This window comes from Trachypithecus francoisi, unplaced genomic scaffold (assembly GCF_009764315.1).
Source record: "Trachypithecus francoisi isolate TF-2019V2 unplaced genomic scaffold, Tfra_2.0 Contig01531, whole genome shotgun sequence".
NCBI lineage: Eukaryota > Metazoa > Chordata > Mammalia > Primates > Cercopithecidae > Trachypithecus > Trachypithecus francoisi.
The window spans coordinates 107182-133647 of NW_022681437.1; the positions used below are offsets into that span (position 1 = coordinate 107182).

At 36.8% G+C, this 26466-nt stretch overlaps 1 protein-coding gene across 1 annotated transcript in view; it reads right to left on the reverse strand.

The window, feature by feature from the left end:
• Positions 1-739: 739 nt before the first annotated feature.
• LOC117062667 (protocadherin-11 X-linked-like) overlaps positions 740-26466 on the reverse strand; it is a gene marked incomplete at its 3' end in the record, with an annotated part of 529838 nt that continues 504111 nt past the window's right edge. Inside the window, 1 exon segment of the mRNA XM_033176447.1 lies at positions 740-938. Within this exon segment, the coding sequence (XP_033032338.1) occupies positions 740-938 (199 nt within the window).

Genomic DNA, 26466 nt, shown 5'->3' on the forward strand with positions numbered 1-26466 from the left:
TGTAGCTTCTTGCAATTTCAAGAATCTTCTGAGAAATATATATCTTATCAAATTTTGTATTTCCTGAAATTATAAATCAGCGAGGTTGTTCGCTACACGTTCAAGATAATACATTTAATGAAGTTTTATTTAATATCAACTCTATGATCCTTTTAAAGAGTTCAACATCTTTGGAATTTGTAAAACACAGATTTCGTGCCTTCTGTCTGAAGACCAAATGTGAATACCTTTCTAAACAGTAACATGGCACAGGTGTGTGATTTCAGTATATTACTGAAAACCTCAGATGTACTCTCCTACACTGGAGTCAGGATCTCTTATTTCCTCAGAAAGAAAATAACTGTCAATGGTTTTTTCTCCACTAAAAATAAAAATAAAATCTAGAAAATAATTTTTATATATCAGAAAAAATTTACACCTTCACAAATAAATGAATAAAATAAAATAAATTGGCTGTTTATATACAAATAAATATACAGGTGTACATAAATGGAAAATTCTATCTATGCCTTAACAAAGTCACTATAATAAATTTCATTCACAGTAGTTATGATCATACATTTAAAATATCAACTGCTGCATACATGCCATCCATCTAATTCTGTATGTTTACCTTTCAAAAATGTGTCACTATGCACAATAACATAATGAATTAGCCCATGTTATTATGACTATGATAGCTTGACTTGTAAACACAGTAAACCCGTTTATATTGAGGAACCAGAGAGGTATCACTTACTAGATTCAGGATCAGAGTTGCCATCCCCTTCAGTGCGATTGCTGGGTGTGACATGATCAAAGTACTCCTCCTGAGGATAGCCAAGGGGCAGGCCATGGGATGTGCTGGTAAGGCTGCCTGCATCATGGTCCTCCAGTCCACCATCACTGCCGCTTTCCTGAGAGCCTTCTGGCAGGTGAAATGTGACACGCCGCTGGGACTGAAAGGGAGAATGAAAATGACAGGGTTTCAGATATGATCTGAATAATTGCTTAATGCCTGCAATTTAGAAAATGCATTATTTTGGCTAACTGGTGAAGACACATAAACATTATCTTGAGTTGTGAACAATTTCAGGCTTTTGTGAATAAGCATTTCTGTGTTCAAACCTTCACCTGAAGGCAGTGTTGCTTCCATTATATTTCGAAACAAGGCATAGCTAGATGCAGAATGAAAGTCAACTTGCTCTAAAGCAAGAGAAAGTCAACTTTTTAGCATATTTGAGCAAACCAGAAATTCTAATCATCATTTCAACATGTATTTATTTAAGTCTTATTTGACAATAATTTATTTTTTGAATAATAAGTGTGGATAAATATAACCATACTTTTTTGCTGTATCTGTAAGTTGCTAGTGGGCTGAAACTGTAAATAATAACACAAATTTATTCAATCATGTAGGCTTAGAAAACTAAAAGTACATCATCTTTTAGAAGAATCTTAGGGACAAAATTTTGAATTGGAATGTATTTATATTGATTTTACTTTCTAAGAAAAAAATAATTACATAATATGGATAACAGTTAATGGTAATTATAAAAATAAACTATAGTTATCATCATAAATGGTATTCCTAGCAGAATATAAAAATACATATACAAGTAAAAATATAAAGAGGAGGCATTTGGTTTTTGAAAGAAGTTTGTAACATCTTCACCAGATCTTGTAAGCAGCATTTTTGTTTGCAGCATTTCTATGCTATATGTAGTAGTCTCCAAAAACAGGCTCCCCAATGGACATCACCTCTTGATATTCAGACTTTCATGTAGCCTGAGACCACATTGAATCTGCACAGACTCTGTAATCAAACCTTGTACCTTCTGCTTTGCACCCTTGGAAAACTCACCACGGAAAATAACGGCTGAGTTGAAAGTAGTTTGAGTACTGGATCATGCCATACTATGGGGAAGGTCAAGCTAACTGCATGGAAAGACTGTATAAAAAGAGACTACAATGCCTAGAGAGGCCCAGCTGTTCCAGCCACTCAAGTTCAGGCACCAGCTATGTACATGAAGAACCCATTATGAACATTCCAGCTGGTGGCCTTATTGGAGTCATCCTAACCATCTTCAGACATTTGAGCACCCCCTACTTAAGGCAGCAGTCACTATGGAGCAGAAACAGCTATATCTGCTGTACACTACCTAAATTCCTGACCTAAAAATTAAGAAGGACTATTGATTCTTATGTCCCTGAAGATTACTGATGGTTTGCTATGTAACAATAAATCAACCAAAGCACTAAACTACTGACAGCATGAAAGCTTCAAATTAGGTATAATTTATTTAAGAGATTTACATACATCAAAGATCACAATAATTTAGGTCCTAGGCATTTTCATCACAGAATGCGTATGTTTTCACAAATTCAGGTCTAACAGTCAGCCATTTCTTCAGATGGAGCTATGAAAAGATTTGAATATCATACTTCAAACTTATTGGAAGATATATGAAAATATAATAGATGCATATATTTAAGTAGCTCACTTGAATCTTCTTTAATTTTTAGCCATTTTTTTTACATTAAAGTCTTAATAAAATATGAGAAAATGACGAATGCATGCAATATGTCATATAATATATCTTATGGAATATGCTTATGATCATAAAATTACTCCTTCTAATGAGAAATAGTCTGCTGATTTTCTACATGTAAGTGTAACAGCCAGACATAATTCTTTTGGGCCTCTCAGAGGGAGTCACGGGTGGTGTTGGTTAAGGTAACTCTTAGCAGAATTAGTACGAGCAGAAAATAAATGGAATAAAAGAAAAGCTTGCTGGAACTGAGTAATATTGAGGAGTTCAGAAGGCAGAGGTTTTTGTTGTTGTTGGTTTTGTTTTGTTTTGTTTTTTTGAGACAGGGTCTCATTCTGTCATCCAGGTTGGAATGCAACGGCACAATCTTGGCTCACTGCAACCTCCACCTCCCAGGCTCAAGCGACCCTCCCATCTTAGCCTCCCAAGTAACTGGAACCACAGGTGCGCACCACCATGCCAAGTTAATTTTTTGTATTTTTGGTAGAGATGGGGTTTCTCCATGTTGCCCAGGCTGGTCTCGACCCTTGAGCTCAAGCAATCCACCCACCTAGACCTCCAAAAGTACTAGGATTACAAGCATGAGCCACCTCACCCAGCCTTCATTTTAGTTTATTGGGGGATGAGTGTTAGGTTGTGTGGAAGCTGTGAGGAGTGAGATTGGCTGTATTATCTGATTAACCACACTGTACCTTCTAAGATTTAAAGCATTTATCAGGTAAATAATGCAATTGAAATATCTTTTTGTATGCTTTTTCCTGGTCAATATCCCTTTTTCTGTTTGTCTTTGTATCTAGAACCCACAGTGTAAAGAGGAAAATAAAAGCTTCAGGTCGTCTTCTGATCACCTCTATACAGACATAATCCGAATGTTACCCTGAATTACGGGACATTAAAATACATGGATTACCTAGCCTGTCAGTCATCTATTATTTATTAGTACTAAAGATATTTAGTATGGAGCTACTGAAATAATCATCAATGCTATATTCTTCAAAAGCAGAGTTTCATAAAAGTTTACAAAAGTTTAGCTGCTTCAACTCTAAAGTCTCAGAGTACTAAATAAGCCCTTGTGAAACTGCCTTTCCAAAATTATGACTGAGACAGTGACAGGTATCTAACCTAGCCAACTCCATCTTGCTTCTAGCCTCCAAGCTGTTCTTGTCCATTCCTGGGAATAGGCTGAACTAACTTTGAGAGAAACTTAGTTTATAGTTTAAAACAAATACACTAACAGCCCTTTCCCAAAGCCAACCTCCTTCTTTCCTGGGGACTAGATTGCCTTTGTAAGATTAACATTAGTGACAAGATTAGAAATTATGGCTTAGGAGTCATGCAGCTGGAGGCTACAAGATTCTGACCCTCTCTAAACTGCTCCTAGGATCAGTGCTTGAGATATTTTGCAGATCCTGCACTTGATGGACCAGCTGGCACCACCTAGATTGATAACCGGCTCATCTGATCTTGTGGCCCCCCCAGGAACTGACTCAGCCCAAGAAGACAGCTTTGAATCTCTATGATTTTGCACCTGACCAATCAGCACTCCTGGATCACTGGCTTCCCCCCACCCACCAAGTTGTCCTTAAAAACTCTGCTCCCCAAATGCTCAGGGAGACTTATTTGAGTAATAATAAAACTCTGGACTCCCACACAGCCAACTCTGTGTGAATTACTCCTTCTCTATTGCAATCCCCCGTATTGATAAATCGGCTCTGTCTACGCAGCAGGCAAGGTGAACCCACTGGGTGGTTACATTTGCATTCTTGTAAATAAACTAAAACATTGTCAATAGCTTGTTGGATCTATGTAGAAGTTCATTTTATATATATAAATATATATATATATATACAACATTTAAAGAAACTATCATCAGAGTGAACAGGCAACCTACAGAATGGGAGAATTATTTGCAATCTATCCATCTGACAAGGGCTAATAGCCAGAGTCTACAAAGAACTTAAACAAATTTACAAGAAAAAAACAAACAACCTCATCAAAAAGTGGAAGAGGGATATCAACAGACATTTCTCAAAAGAAGACATTTATGCATCCAACAAACATGAAAAGAAGTTCATCATCAATGGTCATTAGAGAAATGCAAGCAAAAATCACAGTGAGGTACCATCTCACACCAGTTAGAATGGTGATCATTAAAAAGTCAGGAAACAACAGATACTGGAGAGGATGTGGAGAAATAGGAACACTTTTACACTGTTGGTGAGAGTGTAAATTAGTTCAATCATTGTGGAAGACAGTGTGGCAATTCCTCAAGGATCTAGAACCAGAAATACCATTTGACCAACTAATCCCTTTACTGGGTATATAGCCAAAGGATTATAAATCATTCTACTATAAAGACACGTGCACACATGTTTATTGCAGTACTGTTTACAATAGCAAAAACTTGGAACCAACCCAAATGCCCATCAGTGATAGACTGGATGAAGAAAATGTGGCACATATGCAACATGGAATACTATGCAACCATAAAAAAGGATGAGTTCATGTCCTTTGTAAGGACATGGATGAAGCTGGAAACCATCATTCTTAGCAAACTAACACAGGAACAGAAAACCAAACACCGCATGTTCTCACTCTTAATTGGGAGTTGAATGATGGGAACACATGGACACAGGGAGGGGAACATCACACACGGGGGCCTATTGGAGGGTGGGGAGATAGGGGAGGGATAGCATTAAGAGAAATACCTAATGTAGATGACAGGTTTATGGATGCAGCAAACCACCATGGCATGTGTACACAAATGTAAAAAACCTGCATGTTCTGCACATGTATCCCAGAAATTAAAGTATAATTTTTAAAAAATCACAACATTTAACTACAGTTTTAAGAAAAATAAACTAATCATCCTCTAGGACCCCTCTTATAACCAGTAAATTGAAGGGTCAGCAAACTTTTTCTGTAAAGAATTAGATAGTAAATATTTTAGGCTTTGTGGGCAATATGATACAGTCTCTGTCTCAATAATTTAACCCTAATTTTGTAGTGTAAAAACAGTCATAGACAATATGAAACTGAATGGACCTGCCTGTGTTCCAATAAAACTGTACTTATGAACATTAAAATTTAAAATTTAGATACTTTTATGTATTATTAACTATAATGTTTTGCTTGAACTTCTTCATCATTTGGCTCTAAAAGCCATGGTTTGAAGACCTCTGATCTGGAAGGCTAATTTTGTCAATATGGAAAAGCTGGTTAAAGATAATTATTGTACAGTATAAAAGGGCTACTACATTAATATTCATGTTATAATTTGTTCATGACAAATTTCTGTCTGTAGCCCTGCAGAGAAGCTGTGACACAGAAATTAAAACAAATCTACTGACTGGAATAGTGACTTTATGGGATGGAAATAAATCTTGGCGTTTTCATGAATAAATATTTGCCCTGAATAGCTAGTTACTTTCTGCCAGTAGCAGAGAGAAATAACACAGGATGCCTCTCCCTAAAATCTACACACCTCATTTTTAGCTCAAAGGAATCAGAATTCCAGAACACAATACCCAGACATTATATTGGTGTCACTCACATAAATCATTTACAGACTAAATACCAAATCCCTAACATTCTTGAGCCCATTAAACCTCATGAAGGCATCATTTCATACTAATTATCAGGTAAATGTTTTTACATTTCATAACATGATGCAAGTGGCATTTTGGACAGGTTAATCTGGCACCAAAGAAGCTGCATGAAGATAGGCGACCCAGTGATTCTACTTATAGAATACTTGAGTATCATATTACAGAAGGCTCATTAGAATTACCTATTATACAACCTTGCACACACCATGAGTTCAAATCTAATACACTCTAACCCAATCTTCCTTTAGATTCACTGTCATCACCAGTAACTCTGATTAGAAAGAGTAATCATATGTAGGGTCTCATTACTTTCTAAGGATTACCATATGCACGTTTGTTTTTGATTTATGTATAAAACATTTTGAATTTCAAACTATTAAGAATACTTTAAGATTCCAAGTCCCCACATTTTATAATAGTAAACAACTTCATTCTGGATGTCAGAGGATTTGTGCTTTTTTTTCCATAGGTACTGTCTCTTAGCCAAATGATTTATAATTACTAAATATATCGTAAAGTGAAATGTGCAAATAGCTGGTTAGAAACTAAAGATTTTCACATGCATTTTATGGCCAGCATACATATCCCATGTGAAGATCATAATTCCCAGTGTAAAAACTCACAGATGACGTATCAGGCCTTTTTATTTTGTAGCAGGCCTTTACTGCTTGGCCCTGAAATTTGCAGTCATAAAACTTTCTACTTTACCAATTCAAGTCATTTTGCAGGATGGATCAGTTGACCTGTTGGCTTAATTGGGTTTTCACTGCCTCTTCTCTTCTCTTCTCTTCTCTTCTCTTCTCTTCTCTTCTCTTCTCTTCCCTTCTCTTTTCTTTTTTTTTCTTTTCTAGAGATGGACTCTCGCTCTGTTGCCCAGGCTGGAGTACAGTGGTGCGATCTCAGCCTACTGCAATCTCTGCCTCTGGGGTTCAAGTGACTCTCCTGCCTTAACCTCCTGGGTAGTTGGGACTATAGGCACCCGCCACCAAGCCCGGCTAATTTTTGTACTTTTAGTAGAGACGGGGTTTCACCCTATTGGCCAGGCTGGTCTTGACCTCCTGACCTTGTGATCTGCCCGCCTCAGCTTCCCAAAGTGCTGGGATTATAGGCGTGAGCCACTGCTCTCGGCCTCACTGCTCCATTTCATAAAATTTGAATAGTCTCATTTCTCATGTTTCTGGGGTTTTTACCCTTCATGGCTATTTTTTTTTTTAAGTACCATAACACATCACTAGCATGTGTTGGAGGCTTTTTATGAAGTTACATTGTAGCTTCATAAAATACATTGAGTCAGGTGATCTCCTAGCTCTGACTATTCTGCCATTACATTTTTCATGGTATATGTTTTGTGTGTGGGGGGGGAGGGCAGAGCCAGACATATGTTTTGCTGATTAGAAGACTACATGGCATTATAAGCAGGCAACTTTCCTTCTTTCCTTGAATCATAACTCATTTCAGCTCAATCAGAATGGAAATAATCTATTTGTAGATATGCAAGATGATGCTTCTTCTTTCAGGAATATTATTGCTTATAAATTGTTAAATTGGCTATTACCACAGTTGTGTGAACTTTGAAAATGAAATAGCAATATTGTGAATGTTTGAGAAACTACAATTCTTTGACTAACATTTAAAATATGACAGAATTGAAACTTAACATGCTTTGAAACTGGCATGTGTCAAAAAAGCCATTAAGTAATACTAAAACCAAATATTAAAACTAAAATAGACAATGGTTTCAATGAAAAGCCTAATTATCAGTCAAAAAAAAGAATAGTAGAAATATCTACATTGTTTTTGGTACTAACCACATCCATATTTAGTGACTTACATTTAAACTTATGAATTACCAAAGCACCTTGACTATCCAATAGTTATCTGATAGCCTCAGCTATCCTAAAAGAACCTCATATCAGGAAGTAAGTGGGGGAATAAAGGCATGAAAATCCCTAAAGTATTTATCACAAAGTTTGTTTTCAGAATCGTATCTACCATACTGTGCTTTTATTTTTAACTTTAACAACCTTGGATATCTGCTTCTCCAGCTCACAGTGTGTATTAGGAGGTTTGGTAGCTGCTAGAAAAGAAAACATTGACAGAAGGAGAAATTCCCACCAATTTTCTTTAGCTCTGCCTTTAGCTACAGAAAATATGTGTGATTGTTCTTCTGTATGACAAGCCCTCCTGTGTTTGAAGATAGTTAAGACTCATGTATAAGTCTTCCTATTCCAGGCTATAATTCCCATCCTAATTTGTTATGGTTTTCAGAGCTTTTACTATCCTATCAACCCTTTTCTTTTTTGTCCCTGTAGTCTACTAGCATAATTAACAAGATCAAACCTATACTACTTACTCCATTGTCAGTGATGAAATAGGCTTCGGAAATGATGGAATCATGGATCTCATATGATCCAAATAATCATTTTATTTTTAAGAATATTAGTCAATAGTTAAGTTTTTCTAGTTGTTATTTGAAAATATGTTTCCATAAAATAAGCCACAAGTTTGGTTTGAACACTGCTTTGTCTCTGGTATCACTCCTTTATATTTGCAAAATAATTCTCCCTTTGCTGTAGTTGCACAATATGTCTGTTTAATTGATACATTTTAAACAAACCAAATGTCATTCAAGCAACAGATGGTTTCTGACTTGGATTAGATGTTGGAATAATTTTGTAGCATACAATGAAAGAGGAAAAACCTGGCATTGTCATTAATTACATAAACACTTGGATCAAAATATTTCTTGTTTAATGTTAGTAAAAAATGCAACAAAAAGTTGTGAGGGTGAATAAATATCAGTTTTTAAATAATAATTACTAGAATATATTCCTAATAAAATTGGAGAATGTACACATCGGCTAGTATGCCAGCAATTTCTTTAGTGTGTTGAGTTTATGGATAGTGGTAGCATGTTTGTTTTAGACCCATTCTTGTGTATATGAAACATGTTTACTTCATCTTTTTTACCTGGTATTCATTAGCACATGAAAAACAATTGCTACTTATGTAATATGTGTCACTTCCTGGAAATTAATATGAGATGAATAGACCAATGTTTCCTTTGAACTTTTCTTACATTAAAAAAAAAGAAAAACTGAAGTTCTATAATCATCATAGATAATCAAATAATAAATTAAAATAGTTGCATCTTCCAGTAATAATATTCACCAGTGTGGAAGAGAGTAGCAAGCAACGTTGTGGTAAATATAGTTGTGGGTGCAGTTGTGGGGAGGAATTGTAATCAACTAATATCTGTAGTGTTGCTGTAGTCTTTTACTTGTGGATCTCTCTACAGAGGTGTATTTCTTCTAAAAGCAGACTCTCCTTTACTTATTTTCCATACAAACAAAAATATCGCTACATACTGTCTACCACACCCACATACTCCACATGCACATACACACATACACACACACAGTGTTAAAAATAACCTCAAAGTGACTGACAAGTTAAAGAATTTTTTTTTTTAAAGATCATTATGCTATGGTCCCAGGAGTAAATTGATATGGCACTGTCCTTTTCATTTTTCTTAAAAAGGTATATACATATACTTTTTAATTATTTCTAAATTAAGGATGGGAATAGACACTAGTAGAAAGATATAGTCTCCAACTCTAAAACCCATAAATCAATCTTATATATTTACCTCCAATATATTATTTGGACTTTTTGTAACACTACTTTTGTTGCCTTTCATAACATTTGGGAATTAGATAAGGGCATACAAATTTGGATAAAATCGATAGCTAGCTACTGCAACCAGTAGCTATCAAGTGGTTTTCAAAACATCAGCTACGTAGAAACGACCTAATTTGTTAATCATGCAAACGTCACAAGATCCTTGGGGTGTTGCTTCACCAGACAGAAACCTCTGTGGCCAATGGTGCCTTTGCTCGAGTTTTGCTAGGGCCCACTGGGCTTATTCCACCCACTCAGCTTGGCATGCTGCGCTCGGGTCTCGCTACCAGCCCAGATCCCATGCCTGCCAAGGGCAAGTCAGATGCAGGGAGGAGAGGGGTGTGTGGGTGAGCAAGCACAGGTTCCGGCCACTGAGCATAACCAGGTACGCTGGCTGTGGTGAGGTGCGCAGCTGCAGGTGCCAGCATGGGTGCTGGATCCCTGCAAGGCTGCAGCTGAACCAAGTATACTGCAAGTGAATTGGGCACCAAGGAACGTGCTGGCGCCTGGAAGCTTGGAGATGCCAGGAACCACAGAGCCCCAAAGAGGGTGTCACAGTCCTGGCTCAGGGAGCTGCTAGGTCCAGGCTCCCTGAGGGGCACAGCTCTTCTCTTCTTCTCTCTTTTCTCCTTCTCGTCACCCGCAACGTGGCAAGTTGGGGTGGGAGGGTGGTGTTTCAGTCCTGTTTGTGTCACAGCTCTTTCAGTCCTGCCATTTGGTGGGTCCTGAGTCCCGTGTCCAGGAAGAATGAGGTATACAGACAACTGGAGAGTGAGTAAGGTGAAGAGATACTTTGTTGAGTGATAGTGCAGCTCTCAGAAGACCCAGAGAGGGTAGCTCCTATCAGCAGTTAGGTCATCCTGTCGTTTGCCCAATTCTGACTGAGTCCTGGGGTTTTTACGGGCTTGAGACAGGAGAAAGTCCATGCTGATTGGTCGATGGGAAGCCATGGGCAGGCCAGAAAAAGCACATATTCTCACTCTGGTCTGAGGAACTGGCCAACAGGCCCCCAGGCTTCAGGCCTTCTTTGACAGAAAAGTGGGACTTCACCAGGGACCTGCCCCTTTCTGAGCAGAAGCCCGTATGCCTCCTGATGCTATCAATCATGTCAACCCTGGTTCCCACTATCAATCATGTCATCCATGGCACCCAGGCTGTTCATGCCAAAGGGCATCTTCAGGCCCATGCCCAGCTGACCTCAGCACCCCCTCTGCTTTCCTCCCTTGTTTGCGGGTGGTCAAAGTCTGGAGGGGGCTGAGGCAGCCGTGGGCATGTCAGCACCACCAAATGCTCACACACATCCCACCAGGTTGCCACAGCGCCTAGGCTTGACCTCAACTTTGCTCCAAAATTGGAGTGGGCAGCTGGAGAGCTGAGAGGCCAAGCAGCAGGAGCAGGCACTTTAAAGCCTGCTGGGGCAGGAGGGCTTCCCAGGTCCCCAAGAGCACAGGATGCTGGGAGCAGCAATCCCAGCTGGACCCCTGAAACTGCACCTCGGAGGGTGAGGCTCTCATTCCTCTAACTCAGAAGGGGACGGGGCTCCCACCTGCTCCTGGTTCCCACAGGCTCCACCGAGCATGCAACCCTGGTCACACCTCCCCCACTGCAGCTGGTTTCATGGCAGTGGCCACTCCAGAGAGCCATGGCTGCCATCACAAGTTTCTAGGTTTCAAAATTCAAATATTCTGTTCTGTTTTAGTAAGTTTGAAGTAAGTGTTTGGATGAACGGAGGCAAGATGGTGCACTTCCGGGTTCTTCATCCTCCCCCCCAACTTTTCCGGCGCGCGCGAAAATGCAGCCGGTGACCCGGGAAGGTGCAGACCAACTAGGCATGCGCCAGGTGATGTCAATCCGAAGAGACCAAGATTTACCTGGTCGCACCTGCGGAACGCCCCCCGACATGCCCGTGCCCCGCCTATTGCCCTCCCACTCCTAGAAAAGCTGCTCCGGAGGGACGCCACGGGTGGCCTTCCTCAGTCCTCCACTGCTGTCGGGATGTCAGGACTGCAGGAACTCTGTCCGAGAGCCCCACCGGGGGACTCTGTCGGCCTTCTTTGCCGGAGGCCAACAGACCTCTTCCCCACACCTTAGGTGACGAAAATAAACTTGCAGTTTTGCTCCTACACTTGCCTACTCACTGGTTCTTTTGTGCCCGCTCTGGTGGTCTTAGAAAAACAAATCAGTAAGATTCAGATTATTTAAGCCACATGGTCTATGGTGGAGTGAATGTTTCTGGTCACCCTAAAATTAATATGTTAAAACATAATTACTAACATGATGGCATATAGAATTTGGCCTTTGGGAGGTGCTTAGGTCATGAGGGCAGATCCCTCATGAATCAGATTAGTGCCCTTGTATAAGTGACTTCAAAGACCTCTTACTCCTTCTGCCATGTGAGTACACAGTGAAAAGATGCCTCCTTGTCTATGAACAAGGAAGTAAGCCTCCACCAGTGAATTTGCCTATAGCTTGAACTAGGACTTCTCAGCCTCCAGAACTCTGAGAAATAAGAGTTTCTTATTATGTTGTTATGTTGTTTATGTTGTTTATAAGCCACCTAGTTAATAGCAATTTGTTATAGCAACCTGAACAGATTAAGACATGGTTCTTTGACAATTTCAGAAACATATATATTTATATGTATGTATGAGAGAAAACTGGGAATGCTGATTAAGTTTTCTAAATATGTTTATAATAGACTCTTTTTTTGGCATTTTAATATGAATGACCATATTAGAGAAATGAAATTCTAATGTGTCAGACTGTATTCTAATTAGAACAATTTTAGAATATGATTATTTCATAATTTTTATTCTATAGACATCTCTTTTTGCCACAATATTAAATTTAATCACATCTCTTACCCTGACACTCACTAAAGGACCATTAAACAAGACAACTTCCAGTGAATCTATAAAATAAAAACTCACAAACTGAAATCATTATTTTTCCTAAAAAAAATAAATCTACACAAAAATATCTTTTTAAATTTATAATATTAATCATTCTAAGGCATTTAAAATCATTATGGACAACATTTCTGGGATTTTTATTGCCCGTATACTCTCCTTGTAGATCAAAAATGCATTGTATTGATCAGAGAAATCATGATTACAATTTGTTATCTATTGAATAATTAAGTTCTATAACAATCAAAAGTCATAGGATTATCTTAAAAATAAGAGACTAATTCTGAAACATGAATATATTCACTTGGCAAAATTGAACTGTCTTTGGATATATATATATATATATATATATATATATATGTAAAATTTTATGTTTTCAAGCCACTACATTCATTACCTACACAGTTTATTCAGTTCGCTTTTAATTCACTTTAGTTAGTTGCTATTACTAGAATTATTTTGCATTCAGGATATGTTCCTGCTCACTTTTGATAAATGATACATATGATCTAGTTATGACATTATTAACACAGAGATGGCCATAGTATAATATAATGAAAAAATGTGGGATGGGAGAGCTTCACAGATATGAAATTATCTGTGGATAATTTGATCATACTAGCGTGATGCTGTTCTGAAGAAAAACTACGACAATTGCAATGGTACTATAAGGATTAAAATAAAATCAGTAAAAATACTTTTTTCATATTATATGCATGTGTGAATAAAGGAATCACATATTTTCTATTTAATAAGAATTGATTGTTGTTTGGTACAGCCTTCTTAATACAAAATTTTGCTTTTATTTACAATGAAGACAAGTTGGATCATAGGACTGTTAAAATTAGAGCTATGAATCTCATGGCATTGAAGAAAAAATGTTGCTAAAAGAGACTTGTGTTTATGAGCTCTATAAGCTGCAATGTTGGGGCACCTTCATTCATAATAAATAGTCCCAACTAAATATAATTACTCCAGGTCCAATACTGAGTTCAACTAATGTTAAATGCAATGAGTCTTCCAAAAGTTCTGATTTCCGAAGTGCATTCAATGGTTTATTTAAGGTATACAAATTGAAAAGATTACATTCTACAAGATACAGCAGGTCGTATTTTACAATTTTAAAAGAGTAGTGTTGTCTCTAGCTCTCAGAAGTTCCTATGAAATTCCAAAATGATACCTTTCTGTCCTTTCCTCTTACAACTTGACAATTCTTCAATAAGTAACTAACACATAGAATCTACATAACTGTACCTGGCAATTATATAGAATATTTCCTTGGATGTCTGAAATGTTTTTGGTATTACTGATTCCCAACATTACTGGAAAAGTATCTGTTTTTAAAAAAATATTTTGAACTTGTTTCCAAATCTTAATGTAAATCACAAGTGACTCATTAGTAACTGACATAAGGGTCAGGAATTAGAACTGGTGGTACTTTGAAAACTGCCATTAGCTAATAATGTCTAAATTTAAAGGATGTTAAATTAAACATATTGGAACCTTAAGTTATTGCCATAAATGAGCACAGGATTTATTTATTTATTTATTTGTGCAAAATTGATACTAAAAAGAGGAAGAACCAAGTGCTATTTATTTTACCTACAGAAAGAGTAGCGCACTCCTAACATTTGCTTCCGTTTTGACATCAGTCTTTGAAATAAGTTTTACTAATCTAGACTTCACCTTCACTTAGTGATCACAGACAATCAGGCAGCTTAAAATCCTAATAGAAATATGGCACAAAGAATTAATTTAGCTCTATTGTTCAAAGATGAATCTGCTGTGTATTAGTGCTGCTAGTTTTGTTGTTGTTGTTCAATAGCTTCGTGAAAATGCAAATCTTCAAATCTCCTCAGTGTGTTTGTTAAATTTGGTTAGTTTTCATGCTCCTGTAAAATTGCTTATTTATGAATCTATTAACATTTTGTTGCGGTAATGAAGCAAAAGCAAAATAATTACATCACTTTGAGAAAATAACACAAGTAACTCGATGTTAAGAGGGTAAACTCTAAGTTGGAAACTGGTCATAAGAGATGGGATAAATTCAAATTAAAGACAATTGCTCATCCCACAATTGATTTTTTAAAACAAGTTTGACATGTCAGTTTGTGGTACATTTTATGAAATAGATTTTTCTCTGATCCAAATAACAGCAAAATATATTATGATGTACACATTTAAAAATATGATCTCAGACCTAATAGGGGAAAGAAGAGCAAAAAGAATATATCTTGATGGTAGGAAGAATACACACACACATGCACATGCATTCACATATGCACAAGGTTTTCGAAAGTCTAAGCACATAAATATTTCTTAATTTCTTTCTCAGGTTATTTTAAAAAATTGCCTTTAACAAACAAGGCCAGGCACGGTGGCTCATGCCTATAATCCCAGCACTTTGGGAGGCTGAAGAGGGTGAATCACAAGGTCAGGAGTTTGAGACCAGCCTGGCCAAGATGGTGAAACCCTGTCTCTACTAAAAATACAAAAATTAGGTGGGTGTGGTGGCTGGTGCCTGTAATCCCAGCTACTTGGGAGGCTGTGTCAGGGAACTGCTTGAACCCGGGAGGCAGAGACTGCAGTGAGCCAAGATTGTGCTACTGTCCTCCAGCCTGGGTGACAGAGTGAGACTCTGTCTCAAAAACAAACAAACAAACATAAAATCAAAAGTCATGTAAACAGGTAGACACTTTAAATATGCAATAATCTTTAATTAGATACAACTAGCAAATATTTTTAGTGTAATAATTGAAAATACATATAAACATAAACTAAATACTTAAAAACATAAATGAATGGAATGATTAAAAAGTAAGTGAGGTAAACCCTTAACAATTTGCATGTTTAATTTTATATTTAATAATCCCAAATATTTAGGATAAACTTTCATTTTTCAATTGCACATTTTAAAAATTTTGCCATGTCAATGGCAATTCACATTATGAATTCACATCTAAGAATTCACATCTATGTTTGCTTATCCATATATTCATATAATATCAACAAAAATCACTGATTTATTTCACACCAATAATTTCAAGATAGTTATTAATAATTCAATTTGATAAGCCTTTGAACATTTTCATAAGTTTTATACACAATTTAAATATGGATAAACAAGATCTGAATTCTATTTCACACATGGTGATATGGATTATCATTTTAAAACCTGGCTCAATTAATTTCCAAAGACATTTGTTAAATGGCAGCAGCGTAACATTTGTTAAATGTTGCTTATTACACTTGAACGCATCTCAGATCTAGAGGATCTTTCTATTATTTTCAACTGAACCAACAAAAAGCTCATGTTCCAGAAGAATCGTTCTTCAGTCAAACAAATATAATCAATTATCATACCAGAAATGTAGCATATTGTGAAGCTTCCACATCTAATATTCATTTGTTAGGAGGGAAAAAAATAATTTTCATTAATATTCTAAAGTATTGGTAAAGGTCCTCCTGACTATTACCATGCTAAGTGCAAATATCTGGAGACAAAGAGTGAGCACTCTCTGGGAGACAATGGATAAATCATCTTTGGATAAAAGAGAAATGGTAAGATAACAAACTCGTACTGTGGAAACTTGAAGCAGTATTCCATGGTGGAAAAGATAAAATGTGAGTTATACATAATTCAACTGAAAATAATCTTCAGAAATTTAAAATTTTGTAAATGCTTTTTAAAGGGCTGCATTATTGATTTTTAAAATTCATGTAATAAAAAAGAAATGACCAGGAAAATATACAGTTCCATGATTCATTTCTGAAAAAAAAAATGACAAATATAAAACTGAGGTTTTGAAAATGCAATAAAAACAACATAAAGGCTATAGGAAACCATGGAAGTTATAACCGGTCACTTCATTAAATAAAATTATATGTAAAAACTTCAAAACAATCTCGTAGGAACATGTATCTTTGGTCCTTAAAATGTCTCATTTTGTAGTGCAACATCTACAAACAAGCAAATTATTATTTTTTTAATTGCCACAGGAGTTGTGGTGCAAAACTGGTTATTGGAATAGGATGAGTGCTGTGAAGTCTTAGAAAAATAGGATACAATTTCATTTAGATGAATGAAAGTAAATGAATACAGTTCACTTGTTTGAACACTGCCTTCTGTTTAAAACATTAGTTGATTCAGTAAAGCATTACTTTTTAGTTTTACACTAAAATATATAGGCACATTTCTAAGGATCAAATCTAATTATCTTTCTGATATAATTACTTGATTATTAATGAGCTGTTTAAAAAATCTAAGTGATTAATACCTCAGCCTCATTCAGGAAAAACCTACTTCCTAATTTCTCTCAGAGATCTTAAGATTCAGAAGCATCCTTTTAAGAGTTATATTCTGCTCTTTTCTTACTTTGAAATCTAATGCAGTGAAGGATTTTAAAACACATCATTCCAAAATATGCTCTTTGGCATAAGAATTATTTTGAGCTAAAGGCATTTGAAAAACAGCAGGTGCAAGAAGTTCACTCTGACCTTCATTCTGTTTCTTAACAGCAGGACACAAAATTCCCATGTGAAAGATATCCTCTTTGTACTGGAAGGCAAGAAACCTTGTCTTCAAGGACAGAAAATTGAGACTGAGGGAAATTTGTACAAACTTTGTTAAACCAACCTTATCTTGTTAGTCACAACTTTATCCAATTAACTCCTCTAGCTCAAACCCCTTTGCCTTGTTACATTTTCACAATTTACTACATTTTGTCCAATACAGCATGTAAGTTTTCAACTCCAACTGTGTCTTTAGGTCTTCATTTCCTTATTTATGAAGACTCCCATGCCATGTAAAACTTGTATTGAATAAATACGTATAAATTTCTTCTATTGACCTGTCTCGTGTCAGTTTAATTCCCATATCCAGCTGAAAAACCCTAAGAGTAGGGGCAAAAGTTTGCCTTCTTTTTAGCAGTCTCTGAAACGTATTTTTATCTCCTAGTATCAATGTACGAATATATGATTATTTTTAAACATTTGAAAATTCATTTGATTGACATACCAACCTGAGTCAGATGATTCAATCTAGTTAATAGTCATTTATGGTGTAACATTTTTTAAATTGTATAATCAAATCTAAGTGCTGGGCCTTTTTACCCTGCTATGTCTCTTCAATTTAGCTGAAAATAAGTGCTCTATTAATAATATCGTTTTTGACGATCTATCAATGATACATGCTTAAAATTAGTGGTTTTCAAACTTCAGACAAATATAATGTAACAATTGATAAGCTAATTATTAAATACTTATAATGCATTGCTACCTCATTTAAAATACATTGTATAAATAAGACACTGGGGACGGGGCAGTGACTATGGGGATCAGGTGCCCGAGGCCACTGTGGCTGCTGCTGCTGCCTCTCCTGCTCCTGATGTTGTGGCTGTTGTTATGGGAGCTGGAACCTCCACCATGACCGTTTATCCCACACACAACAAGGCCCTAGAACTTCCAGGATCACATAGTTCCGGTCTAGCGGCTGGGAGAAGACGGCAAGGCCTGGCGAGGGGAGGGGAAGGAGACAGGCACCCGCTCGGTACCCGCCAGCTCCACGTCGCGTCTCTGAGTGCTCTCGCCACTTGAAGAAGCCAATTTTTATATTGTATTAGTTAAGCTCACTTTAAAACATGTTCTTCAAAACAGGGTAAAATTGAGGGTTAGATTATTGTCCTGTATCTATCAAAGAGAAGTAACAGGAGTTGCTTATCACAGAAAAACAGCATATTGCTTCCCTTAAGAATCTTTTATTTTCCTTCATCATGTCTATCAGCACACTTTTGTGATGCTCTCTGAAAGGAGATTCTGATACTGATAGTCATGAATTCCTCGCTACACTACATGGATTCTGGCTTTAATTGATTTTGCAATTAGCATTGAGCTTAGGAGAAAGGTAGTTTATTTAACTAGTTATCTGTTGCTAGAAATCATACTAAATAAATAAAATAGACATATATTTCTTACATTATAAAGACAATTCAAATATCATCTGTATATCATAATATAATTATGGTAATTTCATTCATAGATCCTCTGTTTGCACTGTGATCCAAATCTGTCTTCCTTATATATGCAAAAGTACCTAAACCCTTATTACCCCAAAGCCATCAAATCAGCCACCCCCAAGTGGCACTGCTATTCCCACCTACACTTCTCTAGTTTATGCACAGCACATAAACATGTTCTATTACACTATATCCCTTACTGATTTATTATGCTTATTGTCTATCTTCATGAGAGCAGAAGCTTTTCTCTGTCTTGTTCACTGTGATATACTCAGTACCTTGAACAATACCAAGAATGTAATGGTTAAAAGTCAATAAATATCTGTTGAATTAAAAGTACACTAATGAATTTTTGAGGACTCACATTTGCAAAAGAGAGTACCATAATACCTGAGTTAAGTGAGATGTCTGAGGAATATAATATTTTAATGAACAAACTCTTCTAGTTAAATAATGGAAACAAATTTAAAAGGTAGCATCCTCTTTTCCTACTTAAATCACTTCAAGAGAGATGAACATATGGATAGAAATGCCAAATGGACAACTGGAAATTATTTTCTGAATCTCATTAGAAAAGTCACCTATACTCTAAAAGGTCAGTTGCAATTCGTGGTGCATATGAGAAGGAAGAATTTTTTTAAAATATAATATGGTTGTAATAGTAAGTCCTGACTATGAGCAATTACTGAAAATTTAAATGGATTAAACACCTTAATGATAAGACATTACATTGGCATAGTGAATGAATAACCAGGAACTAAATATGTACTGTTTAAAATAGACTCATGTTAGAAGTAAGAACACAAGTAGGTTGACGGATAAAAGGTGAAAACAGATAGTCCATGCAAATAGTGGCCAAAACAAAGCAATGATAGCTATGCTAATAGTAAGCACATAGATTTTACCCCCAAAAATATTACAAGACACAAAAAAGGACAATATGTATTGATAAATGTCTATTCACCAGAAATATATAATTATTAGCATACATGCACTGCATATCAGAGCTTCTAAATATATGAAGCCAACATCAAGAGAATTGAAAGGAGACAGTACTACAAAAATAGTAGGAGACTTCAATATTTCATTGTCAATAATGGCTAGAAGAACCAGAAAGATGATCAGTAAGAAAATATAGATCTTCAACAACACTATAGACCAATTGGATCTAACAAACATATACAGAACACATCACCCAAGATCAAAAGAATACACATTTTCCCAAAGTACATATGGAGAAATCTTCAGGATAGATAATATATTCGGCCATAAAACTAATATTAATTAATTTAATAAGATTGAAATCATACAAAATATCTTTTGCAATCATAATGGAATGAAAAGATATATCAAAGCAGAAAAAACTTGATAATTCTCAAATATGTGGAAATTAAACAACACACTTTTAAGCAACTACTGGGTCAAAAAAATCACATTATAAAATATTAGAAAGAAAAAATCACATTAGAAAATACCTTGGGGAAATGAAAATTAAAACATAACATGCAAAAAAATTATGAGATGAAGAAAAACAGTGCTAAGAAAATTTTTTTGTAAATGATTGCATTAAAGATCTAAAGTTCACAACCAAAATTTACACCCAAAAGAACTGAAACAGGAGAGGGGCCAAGGTGGCCCAATAGGCACAGTTCCCATGTGCAGCTCCCAGTGAGACCAACACAGAAGGAGGGTGATGTTGGCATTTCCAACTGAGGTACCCAGTTCATCTCATTGGGACTTGTTAGGCAGCACATTCAACCCATGAAGGGTGGGCAGAAGCAGGGTGGGGCATCGCTTCACCTGGGAAATACATGATGCTGGGGGACCTTCCTCCCCTAGCCAAGGGAAGCCATGAGTGACTGTGCTACCCAGTCACATTACTACACTTTTCCCACAGTTTTTTCCATCTGCAGATCAGGATATTCCTTCCTGTGCCTATATCATCAGGGCCCTGAGTTTCAAGCAAAAAACTGGGTGACTGTTTGGGCAGACACCAAGCTAGCAACAGGAGTCTTTTTCCTACCCCAGTGGCACCTGAAACTGCAGCAAGACAGAACCATTCACTCCCCTGGAAAGGGAGCTGAAGTCAGGGAGCCAAATGGTCTTGCTTAGCAGAGCCCACTCCCACAGAGCTCAGCAAGCTAAAAATCACTAGCTTGAAATTCTCACTGCCAGCACGGCAGTCTGAAGTTGACCAGAGATGATTGAGCTTGGTGGGGAGAGGGGCATCCACCATTATTGAGGCTTTATAAGGCAATTTTCCCCTGACAGTGCTAAGGAGGCTGGGAGGTGTGGACTGGGCAAATTCACCACAGTGTAGCAAAGCAGCTGCAGCCAGACTGATTCTCCAGATTCCTTGTCACTGGCCAGGGCATCTCTGAAGGTAAGGAAACAGCCCCAGTCATGAACTTACAGACAAGACCCCCATTTCCCTGGGACAGAGCACCTGAGGGAAGGGGAGGCTGTGGGTGCAGCTTCAGCAGATTTCATCATTCCTGCCTGCCAGCTCTGAAGAGCAGCTGATCCTGAAAAAAAGGGGTTCTCCCAGCAGAGCACACCAGCTTTGGTAAGGGACAGATTGCCTCCTCAAGTGGGTCCCTGACTCCAATGCCTCCTGACTGGGAGAGATCTCCCAACAGGGGTTGACAGACACCTCATGCAGGAGAGCTCCAGATGGCATCAGGTTGGTGACCCTCTGGGATGAATCTTCCAGAGGAAGGAGCAGACAACAATCTTTGCTCTTCTACAGCTTCAACTGGTGACACCCAGGCAAACAGGGTCTGGAGTGGACCTCTAGCAAACTACAGCAGACCTGCAGCAGACAAGCCTGACTGTTAGAAGAAAAACTAACAAACAGAAAGAAACAACATCAACATCAGCATAAAGGACCCTCATGCAAAAGCCCCATCCAAAGTTCATCAGCCTCAAAGATCAAAGGTAGATAAATCCATGAGGGTGAGGAAAAACCAGCACAGAAATGCTGAAAATTCCAAAAACCAGAATGCTTCTTTTCCTCCAAATGATCACAAATGCTCTCCAGTGAGGGCACAAAACCAGACAGAGAATGAGATTGACAAATTAACAGAAGTAGGCTTCAGAAGGTAGGTAACAGTAAACTCCTCTGAGTTAAAGGACCGTGTTTTAAGCCAATGCAAGGAAGCTGAGAAGCTCGATAAAAGGTTACAGGAACTGCTAACTAGAATAACGAGTTTAGAGAGAAACCTAAATGACCTGATGGAGATGAAAACCATAGCACGAGAACTTCATGAACCATAAACAAGTATCAATAGCTGAGCCGATAAAGCAGAAGAATGGATATCAGAGATTAAAGAGCAACTTACTGAAATAAGGTGTGAAGACAGATTAGACAAAAAAGAATGAAAAGGAAAAAAACAAAGCCTCCAAGAAATATGGGACTATGTGAAAAGACCAAACCTATGATTGATTGGTGTACCTGAAAGTGAAGGGGAAAACGGAACCAAGTTGGGAAACACACTTCAGGATATTATTCAGGAGAACTTCCCAAACTAGCAAGACAGGCCAACATTCAAATTCAGGAACTACAGGGAACACCACTAAGATAATTCTTGAGAAAAGCAACCCCGAGACACATAGTCATTGGATTCTCCAAGGTGGAAACGAAGGGAAATATGTTAAGGGAAACCAGAGAGAAAGGTCAGGTTCCCTACCAAGGGAAGTCCATCAGACTAACAGTGGATCTCTCTGCAGAAACCTTACAAGCCAGAAGAGAGTGGGGGCCAATATTCAATATTCTTAAAGAAAAGAATTTTCCATGCAGAATTTCATATGCAGCCACTTTTGAAAGTAAGCTTCAAAAGTGAAAGAGAAATAAAATCATTTACAGAAAAGCAAATGCTGAGGGATTTTGTCACTACCTGGCCTGCCTTACAAGAGCTCCTGAAGGAAGCATTAAATATTGAAAGGAAAAACCAGTACCAGCCACTGCAAAAACACACCAAAACAAAAAGACTAATGACAGTATGGAGAAACTGTATCAACTATTGTGCAAAATAATCAGCCAGCCTCATAATGACAGGATCAAATTCACACATAACAACATAAACCTTAAATGTAAATGGGTTAAATGCCCCAATTAAAAGACACAGAGTGGCAAACTGGATTAAGAGTCAAGACCCATTGGTGTGCTGTATTCAAGAGACCCAGCTCATGTGCAAAGACACACAGAGACTCAAACAAATGTAAGAAGATTTACCAAGCAAATGGAAAGGAAAAAAAAAAAAAAAAAAGCAGGGGTTGCAATTCTAGTCTCTGATAAAACAGACTTTAAACTAACAAAGATCAAAAAAAAACAAAGAAGGGCATTACATAATAGTAAAGGGATCAATGCAACAAGAAGAGTTAACTATACTAAATATAAATGCACCCAATACAGGAGCAACCAGATTAATAAAGCAAGTTCTTAGAGACCTAGAAAGAGACTTAGACTCCAATACAATAATAGAGGGAGACTTTAACACCCCACTGTCAATATCAGACAAATCAACAAGACATGAAATTAACAAAGTATTCAGGCCTTGAACTCAGCTCTGGACCAAGCAGACCTAATAGACATTTACAGAACTCTCCACCCCAAATCAACAGAATATACATTCTTCTCATCACCACACAGCACTTATTCTAAAATTGACCACACAATTGGAAGTGAAACACTCTTCAGCAAATGGAAAAGAATGGATATCAAACAAACAGTCTCTCAGACCACAGTGCAATCAAATTAGAAATCAGGATTAAGAAATTCACACAAAACCACACCACCACATGGAAATTGAACAACCTGCTCCTGAATGACTATTGGGTAAATAACAAAATTAAGGCAGAAATAAATAAGTTCTTTGAAACCAATGAGAACAAAGAGACAACATACCAGAATCTCTGGGACACAGCTAAAGCAGTGTTAACAGAGAAATTCATAGCACTAAATGCCCACGTCAGAGAGCTGGAAAGATCTGAAATTGACACCTGAACATCACAATTAAAAGAACTAGAGAAGTAAGAGCAAACAAATTCAAAAGCTAGCAGAAGACAAGAAATAACTAAGATCAGACCAGAACTGAAGGAGATAGAGACAAAAAACCCTTCAAAAATGAATGAATCTAGGAACCATTTTTATGAAAAGATTTTTAAAAAATAGATAGACTGCTAGCTAGACTAGTAAAGAAGAAAAGAGAGAAGAATCAGGTAGACATAATAAAAAATGATAAAGGGAATAGCGCCACTGATCCCACAGAAATACAAAGTACCATCAGAGAATACTATAAACACGTCTTTGCAAGCAAACTAGAAAACCTAGAAGAAATGGATAAATTACTGGACACATACACCCTCCCAAGACTAAACCAGGAAGAAGTCAAATCCCTGAGTAGACCAACAACAAGTTCTGAAATTCAGGCAGTAATTAACAGCTTATGAACCCAAAATAATAATAATAATAATAATCCCAGAACCAGATGGATTCATAGCCGAATTCTCCCAGAGGTACAAAAGGGAACTATTACCATTCCTTCTGAAACAATTCCAAGCAATAGTAAAAGAGGGACTCCTCCCTAACTCATTTTATGGGGCCAGTATTATCCCGATACCAAAACCTGGCAGAGGCACAACAAAAAAAAGAAAATTTCAGGCCAATATCCCTGATGAACGTCCATGAGGAAATCCTCAATAAAATACTAGAAAACCGAATCCAGCAACACATCAAAAAGCTTATCCACCATGATCAAGTCAGCTTCATCCCTGGGATGCAAGGCTGGTTCAACATATGCAAATCAATAAAGGCAATCTGTCACATAAACAGAACCAATGACAAAAACCACATGATTGTATCAATAGATGCAGAAAGGCCTTTGATAAAATTCAACACCCCTTCATGCTAAAAATCCTTAATAAACTAGGTATTGATTAAACATATCTCAAAATAATAAAAGCTACAACCTAATGATATCATAGCCATTGTAACATCGTAGCACAATGCATTACTCATGTGTTCGTGGCAATCCTGGTATAAACAAACCTACTGGCCAGGTGCGGTGGCTCACACCTGTAATCCCAACACTTTGGAAGGAAGGCTGAGAAAGGATGATTGCTTGAGTCCAGGAGTTCCAGACCAGCCAGGGCAACATGGTGAGACCCTGTCTTTACTTTTTAAAAAAACAATACAACAACAACAGCAAAAATCTACTGCACTGCCAGTGGTATAAAAGTATAGCACATACAATTATGTACAGTACATAGTGCTTGATAATGATAATAAACAACTATGTTATTGGTTTATATATTTTTATACTATACCTTTCATTGTTATTTTAGAGTATATTCCTTCTACTTATTAAAAAAAAAAAGTTAATTGCAAAAGAGCCTGAAGCAGGTGTTTCAGGAGGTATTTCAAAAGAAGACATTGGAATAATAGGAGAAGACAGCTCTGTGCATGTTACTGTTCCTACACACCAATATCCCTAATGAAAATCCACAACAAAATACTATCAAACAGAATTCAACAATATATTAAACAGGTTATACACCAATACTGAGTAGTAATTATTCTGAGAAGAAATGCAAAGACAGTTCAACATACAAAAATCAGTGACTGTACTATACCACCTAACAGAATGAAGGGAAAAACATACCTCATCATATCAATGGATGAAGAAAAACATTTGACAAATTCAACACTGTTTTAGGATTAAAAAAAATTAACCCAAGTACAAATACAAGGAAACTATTTTAACATTACATCATATATGAAAATCCTGCAGCTAATATCATATTCAATGGTGACTGTCTGTAAGATTTCCCTCTGAGATCAGGAATAAGATAAGGATAACTGCTTCCACCACTTGTATTCAATATACTACTGGAAGTACTAGCCAGAGCAATGAGGTAAGAAAAAAGAGTGAAAGTCATCTAAATTGGAAAGGAAGAAGTAAAATTATCTCTGTTTTTAGATGGCATGATCTTAGATGTATAAAATCCTCAAGATTCTACAAAAAAACAAAACAAAACAAACAAAAAAAATAACCTGTTAGAACTAATAAGTAAAATCAGCAGAGTTGCAGGATACAAAATAAGCACCTAAAAATCAGTTAGGTTTCTAAACACTAACAATGAACAATGTGAAAATAAAATTAGAAAAACGTTTCTGTTTACAACAGTATCAAAACAAGAATATATGTATGTATAAACTTAACCAAGGAGGGGAAAGGCATACACTGAAAACTACAAAATTTTGCTGAAACAGATAAAAGAAGACACAAATAAGTAGAAAGCTATTTTGTGTTAATGGATTAGAATACTTAATATTGTGCAGGTTTCAACACTTCCCAAAGAGATCTACATATTTAGTGTAATATCTATCAAAATCTAAAAGGTGTTTTTTAGAGAAATGGAAAAATCCATCCAAAAAACATATGGAATTTCAAGAGACCTGCAATAGTGGAAACAATCTTGAAAAGAAGAATAAAGTAAAAAGTCTCACACTTAGTTACTTGTAAACTTACTACAAATCTACAATAATCAAAGTGGTATGGTACTAGAATAAAGACAGATAAATAGACCAAAAAATAGATTAGAGAACCTAAAAATAAAGGTTCACATGATAGAGAACCTAACAATAAAGGCTCAAATGATTTTCATCAAGAGTGACAAAACCATTTAATCAGAAAAGAACAGTCTTTTCAACCAATGATAT